This window comes from Muntiacus reevesi, chromosome 4 (genome assembly GCF_963930625.1).
Source record: "Muntiacus reevesi chromosome 4, mMunRee1.1, whole genome shotgun sequence".
Lineage (NCBI taxonomy): Eukaryota > Metazoa > Chordata > Mammalia > Artiodactyla > Cervidae > Muntiacus > Muntiacus reevesi.
The window spans coordinates 108,556,569-108,569,117 of NC_089252.1; the positions used below are offsets into that span (position 1 = coordinate 108,556,569).

Here is a 12,549-nt window from a genome sequence, read left to right on the forward strand (position 1 = left end):
TCATAAATCACAAGGGGAACTTATGGATTTAAAGAAACTGAAGAGATGTAGCAAACAAATGCTATGTGCAGACCTTGTTCAGATTACATTCAAACAAACCATTATAAAAATAAATTAATAAAATAATCCCAAAAAATTGAACCCTGATGGAATATTCACTGAAGTTAAGAAGAGATTGTTACCCTCTTTAGATGTAATCATGGTGCTGTGGTAATGTTTATACAAAGCCCTTATTTCCTTTCCTTTTCACCTCACCATGCAGCATGCCGGAGCTTAGTTTCCTGTGAGCGTGTGCTAATGTCGCTGGACACAAAGAGTTGTGTCCGGCTCTTTGTAACCCTATGGACTGTAACCCACCAGGCTCCTCTGTCCAGGGGATTCTCCAGGCAAGAATACTGCAGTGGCTTGTCATGCCCTCCTCCAGGGGATCTTCCCAACCCAGGAATCAAATCTGCATCTCTTACGTCTCCTGCATTAGCAGGCGGGTTCTTTACCACTAATGACACTTGGGAAGCCCCCTAGATCCCCGACCAGGGATCACACCTGTGTCCCCTGCATTGGGAGCATGAAGTCTTAACCACTGGACTGCCAGGCAAGACCCCAAAGCCCTTATTTCTTAGAAATATATACTGAAACATTGATGTTGAAATGTTGGGAATATCTGGAAGATGATTCCATTGAAGATGCTTTAAGTAGAGTAAAGGAGATAGATAAACTTGATCAGCTATGAGTTGATGATGGCTGTGGCTGGGCAATGGGAACATGGCAGTTCTTTAACTTATTTTCTCTACTTTTATGTGTGTGTGTTTGAAATTTTCCATAATACAAAAAAACTTTGAATAAAATAGACTTTCTCTCCCTAACACATCCATAGCTTTTTTTTTTATTTTGGACCTATGGTATCTTATCAGTCTTACTAACGCTGCTGCTGCTGCTAAGTCGCTTTAGTCGTGTCTGACTCTGTGCAACCCCATAGATGGCAACCCACCAGGCTCCCCCGTCCCTGGGATTCTCCAGGCAAGAACACTGGAGTGTGTTGACATTTCCTTCTCCAATGCATGAAAGTGAAAAGTGAAAGTGAAGTCACTCAGTTGTGTCCAACTCTTAGCGACCCCATGGACTGCAGCCTACCAGGCTCCTCTGTCCATAGGATCTTCCAGGCAAGAGTACTGGAGTGGGGTGCCATTGCATTCTCCTCTTACCAATGCTACAAACAGCTATAGTATCAGAACTGCCCCTCTCTCCCAGGCAAGAAATGTAAAAATGGCTTCCCTCTTAGGGTGAGTTTTTGAAATCATCACCATGCAGATATTAGGATCACTTTAGCACAAACTCCATGACATGTCCTGCATGAGAATCCAGTGGCCTAACATAATCTCTAAATGATAAGGCCCATTATTTCTAAACCTAATAACTGTATCCTTTCTTTCTGGCCTTACAAATTAATCCCAGATTTTTCTAGAGCCTGACTGTTAGCTGATATAGTATAACAAGTCTGGCTAATCTCAGACCAGAGATACTTTGCCTGACAAACCTGGTTATTCATTCATTAATTTATCTTTGAGATATAATTATGGCAAACCTATCTTGAGAAAGGAACTCTGGGTGTGATTCTCAGGGCAGCCTCGACTATCTTCCAACAAATGCCCAGGCTCTCTGTGCCCAGCTGCATTGGGCTCAAGATGTCTCCCTGGCATATGGTCTGGAAGTGAGTGACAGCTCAGCGCTGATCACTGATTTTGATAGAGTAACAAGGAGGTGCCTCATCTGGCTTGCTGCAGTTTTTCACACCCCTGCACTCAGCCCCAGTCTCTGCCTGTGTAGACAACATGCCTCATGTCATTTCTTCCTCTCTCTACCTCTCAGGACCACCCCCCTTACTTTCCCAAGGAGACTTGGGATTCTCCTTCTTTTGAAGCCTAGCTCTGCCTCTCTACTCTTCTCACTTGACAACCCTTCTATAAGCATTACCTATTTGAATACTCCTCAGACACTGAGCTGCCTACAGTGTCACTCCTAGGATCCTTCCATATTCTCCAAGAGCTCTTCAAGAGCTTTCTGACCAACCAGACTGTGAGATGCTAGAGGCCAGGGGAGCACTGTATATCCTTCCAGATCCTCCACAAAGCCCAGCACAGGCCTTGCTCTTGATACTGGTAAATATACCTTGCTTGATAGACTAAAGATCAGTTTGCAAATGTCAAAGCTCTGCAAGTCCACAGAGCTGGTGTTGATTAAACAAGTCGCTACTGGTCTACATGGCTTCTTTGAGAAATTTTTTTAAGGTGCTTTCTGGAGAACTGATAAAGTTTCTCTTGAACTGGTTTGTGTACAGGTAAAAATCCCATCAACTCAGGACCTTCACTGAACATCAGGCATTCAGCCATAAAATGAACTGAATGAATAACTGAAAGGTGCCCCTTCCTGCAGGAAGATGCAGCCCACACCAAGGCATAGAACTTGGAGCCTGAGACAGAGTTCAGCCTTCCCTGATCTGGCATTCCTCAGGGAAGGCACAACCTATGTAACTGTGCATGTGACCGTGGGACCAGAAGCAGAGAGCCCTGCCTTGAGAGATTCTCTGATGCCCAAAGTGCCATATCATCCAAACAGGTTAAGAGGCAGCACTATGGGTGTGGCGGCACTGCTGCTCACAGAAGCCGGCACCTAGCCGAGCTCTTCAGCCTCAAATGGTGAAGCAGGCCCCTCGCAGGGCCCAAGTCAGTTCAGTATGAGGAGGAAAAGACTAATTCAGCCTGAGGTGACAAACGGTAATACAGCAACAGGAAAGACCCAGGAGTCCAGTCCCCCAGAGCCTCAGTTCCATTCCCCTCTGGGGTCAGTAAAATGATCTTCCCCTTATCTGACCCTCCACCTACCTCTATTCACCATGTAATTCCCCCAAATTCACAAGCTGGCTTGAAACTATGCCAATGCTCTTTCCCGAATGCCCAGAAGCACATGCCACAGGGCTTTTTCTCCATCAATGGGCCAATCTGTTCAGCAGCATCTCAGAACAGAACATGCTAAATTTGGCATTAGGTACCTGAGACGCTGGGTGAGAGGAAGTGAAGCTATTCGGATGCTGAAGGAGAGACATATCATGGAGGTGCGGCTCGGCTGAGGTGCCCAGACAAGCGAATATCAGCTGGAAGAGTAAACCCCATCTCCTAAGGGCCTCCAATCCCCAGCTTTGGTGACAAATAGCCAGCTCACCCTCTGAGCTTGATAGCTGTAGGACCATAGCTAAACAGGCCCATGTGTATCCACTGCCTACAGCCAAGAGCAAAATTATGTGATCCAGCAGGAGCCCATGATTCCCTACCCCACAGAGGTTCATGGGTCTGCCCTGTAATAGAACACGTAGACAGGGTACAAAAGAAATACTGAAAAGGAATATGGATAGACACTAGCTTCTTCCTGTCTCTTTGAGCTGTCTAAGTCTTTCCAAATTTTCATATGCTTGGCTCTGCAACATCAGATAAATGATAAGCAGAGTTTGGTTACCAGAAGGGAAACGTCAAGTTTCCCACATAGAGAACTCCCAGTAACAAGGTGTTTTTCCACACAGCTGTAGAGGTTTTCCCTTGGAGGGAGTGCTCTAAAGCCTGAGTGAGCCTCCCTCGAGCTAAAACTCAAAGAGCAGCTCAACACGCAGCAAAATGGACAGTATTTGCAATGCTAAGAACTGTGTGCTCTACAACTGCATTACCGAAAAAGCAAATGTAAAATGGGCAAATCCCCCCTCTAATAGGGATGGTCACACACTGGCTTGTCTGCGGCAGGTTTCAGGCTACTGAGCGCTTTTCATTACCGTTAATTGTCTAAGAAATGACTTCTGAGAAAATAAGCCCATGAGAGGCACAGTTGGGCAGCTGAAGAAGCAAAAATTATGCTCCCTTACAGTTTGTGGGACACACAGAAAAACCAAGGCAACATTTATCAGCAGACTCACATGGATCCGAGGCACACCCCAGCTTCGCTACTCCCCGGGTCTATCTGCTGTGAAGATAACGCCTTCCATTTTATCTTGTTGTCTCTTAGCTTTCCTGAGTTTTCAGTCGACTGATTTATTATATATTGGCATTTCCTTCCACTGCACTTACTACCACTTAATTGTTTATAGGACCGTCATATGCATTTTAAACAGCTGGTTTCATAGTATTTGATCAGATATGTTCTGTTTACAACATGTCACTGATTTGAGGCGGGACTCTAGATCATGAGGCAACAGAACATATTTGGTTCTAGATGATTCAACAGCATTTTTGCTTCACCCCAAAGTGTTTCACTAAACCATGGTGAAAGCACATGACCCTGTTAGTACTGTTGAGCCTAAATAAGTACCTTTTGGTGTCCAGTTCCCCTCCTCCAAAGATTTTAGCTACTAAATGCCTGAGGAAAGCGCATGACCAAGTTCATGGTTCAACTACTTCCACATCTTTCTGCTCCTCACAGTGACACTTATCTTCCCTGACAGCCACTCCCATTGTGCTCTTTCCTCGGCCCAACACAATGGACACGGCAGATACCAGCAGACAGGGAGGACGTTTTCCATCCCATTGCTCCCCAGTGCGGAGGGACCAGGCTGAGGTTACATAAGCCCCTCCTTAGCCCAGCATTGGGGGTGAAGAGAATTTGGGGTTCGTGACGAAGTCATGGTCTGCAGGCCCTAACTGACCCTGCGCTCAGCATCATGCTTTAGACTAAGGCAGGGCGTCTGTAAAGGGAGGGCCGCGTCCCGCGACCACCCTCCCTCATGCCACCCCCTCAGACCAGCTGGGTTCAAAGTGTGGCCGGACGTCCGACCTCGCTGTCCAGACTAGACCGCAGGGTCGTGGGCCCCGGCACTGGCCTCCGCCTCAGGCTGCACACTCCCGTGCCCTCCTTCCCCCGCCCCCGGGAGCTATGCCGCGCGCTTACCTGCCCGGGCTAGCCGCAGGCCCGGGGCCTGGACCGGCTGGTCCGGCGGTCGCCCGCGCCCCGCCTGTGGCCGGGAGCTGTCCTCCGCCTGCCGGTGCTGAAGGCGGCTTCCCTGCACCGGGGCCCGGGCCGGGGCCGGAGCCTCCGGGCGGCAGAGGCCCGTCGCCAGCGCCGCCCTCCAGGCTGGCCTCGTTGCCCATGGCGGGCAGGCGGGCGGGTGGGGTCGGGGTCGCACAGGGCCCGGGCCGGCGGCTCCCGGGCGGCTCTCACACGCTCCGCTCCGCCGCCGCCGCCGCCGCCATCTCCCAGCTCGGCTAGCGCCGCCGCCTGCCGCTGCGCATGCGCGGCTCGCTTGCCCCTCTCTGCACACGCCCCCCCCGCGCCACCTCCACGCGTGCGCGCGCTCCCGCCGGCCTGTGAGGACTTTAGTCCATGAGCCTGAGGCTGGATCGCGGGGATACAGGCGCCGGCGCATGCGCCCTTCGAGGCCGACGCGGCCGGCGAGTGCTACCAGGCGTGTGCCGCGAGAGTTGGTAGGAGCGTCCCGCCTAACCAGGACTGGAAGGACACGGACAAGACGGGTCCGTGGGGGCGTCACTCCGTGCCCTGCCCTGGAATCAGTGGCGCTTTCTGACTCGGGGAACTTGGGCGTGGGAGCTCTCATTTGGGTAACTTCAGTGTCCCAGCTTTTGGCAGACTTCGTGGGAACTGGCTTCAGAGAGGGGACGCCGAGTGTGGTGTTAAAGGATGTTTGAGTTGGAAACGCTAATGAACGAAGAGTGTTCAGAGGCGCAATGTCATGGAAGGACGGAGATTTTAAAGGATGCTGAGATACGGGGCTGGTTATGAGGTTCTCAAAGGCTGGCTGGGGATTGAAGACTTTATCCAGGTGGCACGGTGGCAAACATCTAGGATTCAGGCCCAGGCTTGGTCCCCGGGAGATGGGAACCTCAGAAGGTGTCCCTGTGAAAGGTGGACCGTGTGTCAGGGTTGGCCTGAAGCCAGATGGAAAGCTGCTTCAGTATGCCCTGGGACAGTGACCTTGGGGATGGGGAGAGGGGAGAGTTGATACTTCTTGGAGGTTTTGAACTGTGGTTCCCAGGGACTGTCAGATGAGGGGCTGCAGGCTACCTCTGCATGGACCTGAGAGCTTACCAGTTACTTTTCCCATACCTTCACTTCTACAGACTTTTGCATCCTACTCTGACTCCTTGCTTCTCACACAAACCTGTGCTTTCCTGAGAGAGCTTATTTCTTAGAAGATATTCCAGACTACATAAATCACAGCTGTGTAGAGGAACTTAAGTAAATTTGGACCTATTTTACAAACTCATCTAATTCTCCTAATGATGGAAGTGAAAAGTGAAAGTGTTAGTCGCTCAGTCTTGTCCAAATCTTTGTGATTCATGGACTGTAGCGTGCTGGGCTTCTCTGTGCATGGGATTCTCCAGGCAAGAATACTGGAGTGGGTTGCCTTGCCTTTTTCCAGGGGATCTTCCTGACCCAGGGATTGAACCCAGGTCTCCTGCATTGCAGGCAGATTCTTTACTGTCTGAACCACCAGGGAAACCTAATGATGGAGAATATATCAAATGGGATGTCAGCAGTTCTGTCCTGGCCTGGAATAATCCAGGGATCCCTATGAACTGATAACCAGACGGACAGACCTTAGCTGGGCCTTCCCATGCACACTGATCTGCTCCCTGTGACCTCTAGGATGCAGTTTCCGTGAAGCCTGGATTGCTGATTTAACTACCTGACTCTGACTGCCTGGAACAACAACAGCCTTTCTGCCCATGTTATGATGGTCTTCACTGTGTTTCCTCCTGTGTTTCGATCATCTTTGTGTCTGGTGAGTATGTGTATCTAGGCTCCTCAAGGATCCACACCTCAGCCCTGCCACTTCCCAGATGGGACCTTGGCAACTGACAAACTCACCAAGCCTCCATGTCCTAGCCTGCCAAGTTTTAATACTAGCCCCCTCTAACGTGGGGGATTGTGAGAGTGGAGTGGCTGAAACAAATAAAACACAAGAACAAGGGCCTGGTGTACACATGACCAAATTTATTACTAGTTGTCTCTCTGGTGGATGGTCTGGGATTCGGGAATTTTGTGCCACACCTTTTCTCCTGGGGAAGAACATGTACGCTGGCATTATGAGCAGGCCAGTGACCTGACCTTGGCCTGACCCAGGCCTTTCTGGCCTCACAGATACCAGTCAGTGTGGGCTGGACTGCTTGAAAGTGGGGGAGAAAAGGATGTTTGTTTTTGTAAAAGCCGTAAGAGCTATGGCTTCCCACAGATTTAAATCTGCGTGCCCCTGGTTCCAGTGGGGATAATTAGCCCTACCTGGGCAGCGGGCCTAGGGAGTTGCCCTCCTCAGAGTGGATTGTTGGCTGTTAGCAGACCTCCAGAGTCTCTGCTGCCTTGGCAACAAAGGGTACAGTGCAGTGGGGACCTGGAAGTGTGGGTTAGTGGTTCCCCTGTCCTCCTTTCCAACTGTCAATTTCACTTCCTCTGAGAAACATCTGCAGGAACACGCCTGCCGTGTCCACATCCACCCCTCATATTTGGCCCAGGGACTCCTGCTGACCACAGTATGGCGCTGGCCTCTAGTGGTCTGGGGCTCTGACTTGGTCTCTGGTTTTTATTTACTGTTCCAGGAGTTGTTTCCTTCCTTCTGACTTAAGAGTGGGGGCTCTTCAAGAGCAGGACATTGTCTGGCTTGTCCTGTTCCCTGGGCTGGCCTTCAGCAGGGCTTCAGGGTGGCTGGTTGGGCTAAGTTCTCTAGGCAACTCTGGGCATTTCTTTCACTGGCACTTCCAAGGGCTTCACCAACCACCAGGCTAAAAGGACCCCAAGAGGGACCTTTGAATTTAGCTCCTGCATCACTGTGCATGGGTTATTCACTTCATGAATAACAGGGAGGGTGCTGAGGTTGTGCCTAAAGTATCTCCTGGTAGAGGGGTCATAGATGAGCTGCCTATACTAACTAGGAGTATTCACTAGTCTTGACTTCATGATAAGTGAATGCACAAATCTCTAAGTTTATACAAACCAGCAGTTGGGATGTCTGGTACCATTTCCTCCTGGGTCCAGCTGCTGACCAGCCAGGGACAGGATGGACCTGGAGCCCCTACAGAAGTTTCCAAGCCCCCTAAACTTCACTTGCCAAAGGTATTTTCTTCCCACTTCGATGTGACATATGACCCACAGCAGTCGTTTTGGAGAAAGCCCAGATGGGAGGAGAATCAGTCTACATGCCAAAATAGAACTGATGGATGGATACTCGTCCACTGACTTCTCCAGCCTGTGCTCTCAAACACTCAAAGAAGACCAGAAGGAAAATGTAACTGGGGGGAAAAAACATCTCTCCGGGTAGAAAAAGGCCTGTTCAGAGCCCACTTGCTGCTGGAGTTTGTGGAAATGATTAGTCATTGGGAGGCAAATCTTGAAAGCCTGAAGAGATGCAGGGCCTTGGGACCTGCACCTGGATGCCAGCTGGGCCATGGATGAGGCGCCATGTAGGCGAGCCCAGGCACAGGACGGGCAGCGTGCAAACTCTGAGGCTTTGCTGCTTCCCTACAGAGTCCAGTTCATCCCAGGCCACTACTTTCAGCATGGCGACCTCCGCAGGGAGGCTCAGGAGCCAAAGATGAAGATGCTGACGGGGGGTAACAAAGAATGCCAAACCTTGCCAGCAAGAAGGGGAGGCAGAGAGCATGGAGGTGGGAGGGAATGCGATGGATGGCTGAGGACAGTTCTGGATGGCATGCTGCCACGGGCTGTGGACTGTTCCAGAGAGAAAGACTGGGAGAGCCAGCTCCCGGGGTCTCCTGACCTCTCTGCTCTTCTGTTTTGTTGTACTGCTGCTGAGGCCTGTCTCACCTCCCAGGGAGAAGCCACTCAGGAAACTGGATCCCTGTCTGCATTCCTCCGCTGGGATGGAAAAACAGAACTGAAGAGGAAGGAAGGAAGGAAGCGCGACGAAACAGGTTTCCCTCCTGGCTGAGGTTTGTCAGCACCACCCACTAACACAAGCAATAAGGCAGCTCCCCCAAGCAAGCCGCAGGCTGGTATGAGGCTGGCTACAAATAAGAAACCCGATCGATCTGTGTCCTGCTCAGCAGCCCATCCGGGCTGGCCAGGACACTTTTACTTGTGTACTAGTTTCTTCAGATGAGCCGTGCATTTGGTAGAGTAGGAAAAGGGAGCAAAACTGAAAGGTATAGAACTTGCTGGAGGCCTCGTCTGCCTAATTCCTTTCCTGTTGCACTGTGCGAATCTTTACTTGCATTCTGTGAAAAGAACCAGGGGAAAAAAAATCATCAGAAATGTTTATCACCAACCTAGCCCCACCGCCCATGCAGTGCTCCCAAAAAAGCTCATTAAGCCCCATTGCTATTAGAGTTATGTGCTTCCAAAGGCTTGTTGTGACAAGAAAAAAATAATGAAGACATGCTTTCTCCAAGTTGTAAGTGCCCAAGTCAAAATACACTGCTTTTCCTTGTCCCTCTGCCTTCCCTCAGACAAGGCTCCAGGCTGGCTTTGTGGATCTCATTCATGCATACCCGCATACTCATCCTCCTTCAGCCAGTGCCAAGCCAGTATTTACTCAGTACCAGGCCCAGTGAAGACAAAGGGACCTTCCCTCAAGGAGTTCAGTTTGCAGAATGGGAGAGACAAGCATATAAACGGTTTCCTGTAAACTACAGAAAATACTATCTCAATCCCCATTGCAATCCTACCCACTAGGGTTCTAGTTTCCATGGAGTTGCCTCCACCTACCTCTGTCCCACAGATGCGGAGGTAAGGGATGGGGAACAGACCCAGGTGGCACGTCATGTCTGTATGCCCTCTCCTGACGAGCCCATGTGTCCTACTCCAGGCAGCGGAGGTTCAGACATGACTTGGACAGGTCACGGGAAAGGGACAGTTAGCTCAGCCCCTTCATCAGACTCAGTTCCACAGTCTTCAGGGAAGTCTTTTAAAGGGAACCCTACCTCGTGAGACTCTGTGGCTCTCCTACTGCAAATCCAAGCCCATTACTGAGATATACCCTTTACCGCCAGGGATTTCCTGGGGCATAGCTATGCTCTGCACTGAGCTTTGTCTTTTCCTGGTCAGAGTGGATTAACATAGGGTTGGTTTGTCCAGAAAGCTTCCAGGAGTCACTGGAACAGTTCCTGCCTTCCAGGAAAAATAGACAGAATAGCACAGGTCAGTGAAACAAAACCCTTTTGACAAGTAGAAATGTCCACAGTCCCTTAGGCCTCTTCCAGGATGGATGATTTCAATTTCACTCAATTCAATGTAGTTAAACTTAAATTTCAGTTCAATTTGGCACTTTTGAGCCCTAGGACAAAGACTGCATCATGCTAGGCCCCAGGGATGCAGCCCAAACTAAGACCGTTGAGCCCACACTACCCTCACTGAAGCTGCAGTCCCCAAGTCCGGCCTTTGCCTGCTGCTCAAACCAGGTCCTGATTCTGGAGGCCCTGACTGCTGACCCTCCATGAAGGGACTGCAGGCATCCCCTGTAGCCCTGCGTGTGGGCAAAGCAGACTCGACCAGGCGAGGGCTGAAGTCACACGCAGGTCTCCCCAGATTCTGGGGTGGGTAGCAGCAGGTGTCAGTTGTACAGAAGCATCTGGGTTACCACCGCTAGTTATGTACTGATAACTCCCCCAGTTGGCAGACCCGGCATGGGCATCAGCTCTCCCAGGTGGTAGCCTTTCTGACCAGAAGCTAATAGTGCAGACTGAGGAATCCTAGTAAGGCTGAACAGGAGACAGCCTCCACTTGCCACTGAGCCTTCCCTCCCCCAGTCTTTGCTCATTTCAACCAAGCCCTCCCCCTCATCCCCGGATCTGCTCCAGAGATCTTCCTGGGGCTCACGGGGTAGCTGTGTCCCTCTCCTAGCCCTACCTGGCCCAGGGTCTCTGGGGAGAGGCCTGGGACCCAGGGCTGGCCTCGGGAGGCACAGTGGCTGCTGAGTCAGAGCCACTGGGGTCATAGCGGACACTCCTCCAGCTCTCATTTGCACTTTAGTCGCTGTAGTGGACACAGGGACGCAGAGCTGGCCTCCCCACTACACACATGTACACCTTGTGCTCCTCAAACAAGAGGACTGCAGCCACTTCCGCATCCCCCAAGCCCAGGCACATGTTCCCTGAGGGCGGTGCATTCAGGACTAAGCTGGTCCTCTCCCCCAGGCACACCCAGGGACAAGCTGCTGCCACCTCCCACAGGACCTCCCCACCCCTGCCATTGTGGGCTGGAGCCAGCCTCTTTCTTCACCTTTCTTTCCCCTGACCTTGTGCAACAGAGGTGTCGAGGGAAATAGGGTGTGATCCCTGGAAAAGGAGCTAACTTACCCAGCCTCCATTCCCAGCCATTTTGGCAAATCCCAAACCTGCCCTAGGCGGGGTTCCACCCTCACAGCCAGCCTCTCCCAGCTCCCAGACTCCCCCGCAACCAGCTGTGACTTAACCCCGCCCACGGTCTGACTTGCCCAGTGCTGTCAGGCTTACTCTGGCCTATGGCGCCACCTCCTGGGAGCCAGTGGACACTGTCTCTCCTCTGGCCCAGAGGGGCTGGCAGTTGGCTCTCTGCAGGGCTCACACGGGACACAGCTAAATCACTACCAAGGTCGAGAGCTGCCCCTCCGATCGCCAAGAAACCACCCAGGGGCACCTCCTGGACACACGGAGTCTTCACAGGGACACAAACAGACCAACTTCGCCCCATCTCAGCTGTGATCCTAGGGTCACCACCACCAAAACTGAGGGCAGAGGGGCTACAAAGGGCCCCAGAGGCCAGGTCTCCATGGGGCCTGCAGGTGCAGGAGCACCCCACTCCCAATAGATGGGAACCCTCACTTTGAATCTCTTGCCCTAACTTCTCTGGGTCTGCTAGCATCCTCACAAAGAAAAGGGTGCCCCTATCTCCGGGGGAGGGGGCTTCAAATAATTTGTTGCTGCTCTACCATAGGAACAAAATTTTACAATCTGGGGGGGAAAAAAAAAACCTACTTAGAATTGAATCTCTTTTTTTGCACTGGCCACGGTACCTGGACCCTTGCCCTCAAGATGGTGGATTGAGAAGGGAAACATAACAGGAAGTGTTAGCTTGAAAACTTTAGCCGATCTGTATTTTTAAGATACAGTAATAGAGAGGAGTGAAACGCACCTTTGAAAGGTGAGTGGGGCCTGAGTGGGGCCTGAGTGGGGCCTTCCATGCTTTAGAGGAGCCAGAGAAGGGTCTCTTGTAGGAGACTTTTCTGCCTGCGGGGAACAAGGTGAGTCACGGGGAGCCTCCTCCAGTCCTCACCGGAGTGGTGATGTTCTAGATGAGGCTGGCCAGGAACTCTTAGACACCCTAGTATTCTGCAGCCAACACCAGGACCCAGGCCTGGCCTGAGGCAGTGCCTTTACACCAGGAGAGATGGAAGAGTCTTCTAGCCTTGCTTGGATTCCCTGCCCTTTCTAGAGACAGATGCACTGGGGTGACTTGTTATCCCGACTCCACCCCACGGTTCCCAGGATTTCTCAGAATCCCTTGGAGACCAGCACCGTCCTATCTCACAGATGGGGAAGCCAGGCCCGACGGATCCTGGGAACTTGC

The 12,549-nt window shown here is 51.4% G+C and overlaps 1 protein-coding gene across 1 annotated transcript in view; it reads right to left on the bottom strand.

Annotated features, from left to right (window-relative positions):
* The window catches only part of BSN (bassoon presynaptic cytomatrix protein), a 75,105-nt gene extending 69,982 nt beyond the window's left edge, over window positions 1-5,123 (bottom strand). Inside the window, exon 1 of the mRNA XM_065933693.1 lies at window positions 4,924-5,123. Coding sequence (XP_065789765.1) covers window positions 4,924-5,123 — 200 coding nt within the window. The remainder of the gene's footprint in view (window positions 1-4,923) is intronic.
* Between the last annotated feature and the right edge of the window lie 7,426 nt (window positions 5,124-12,549).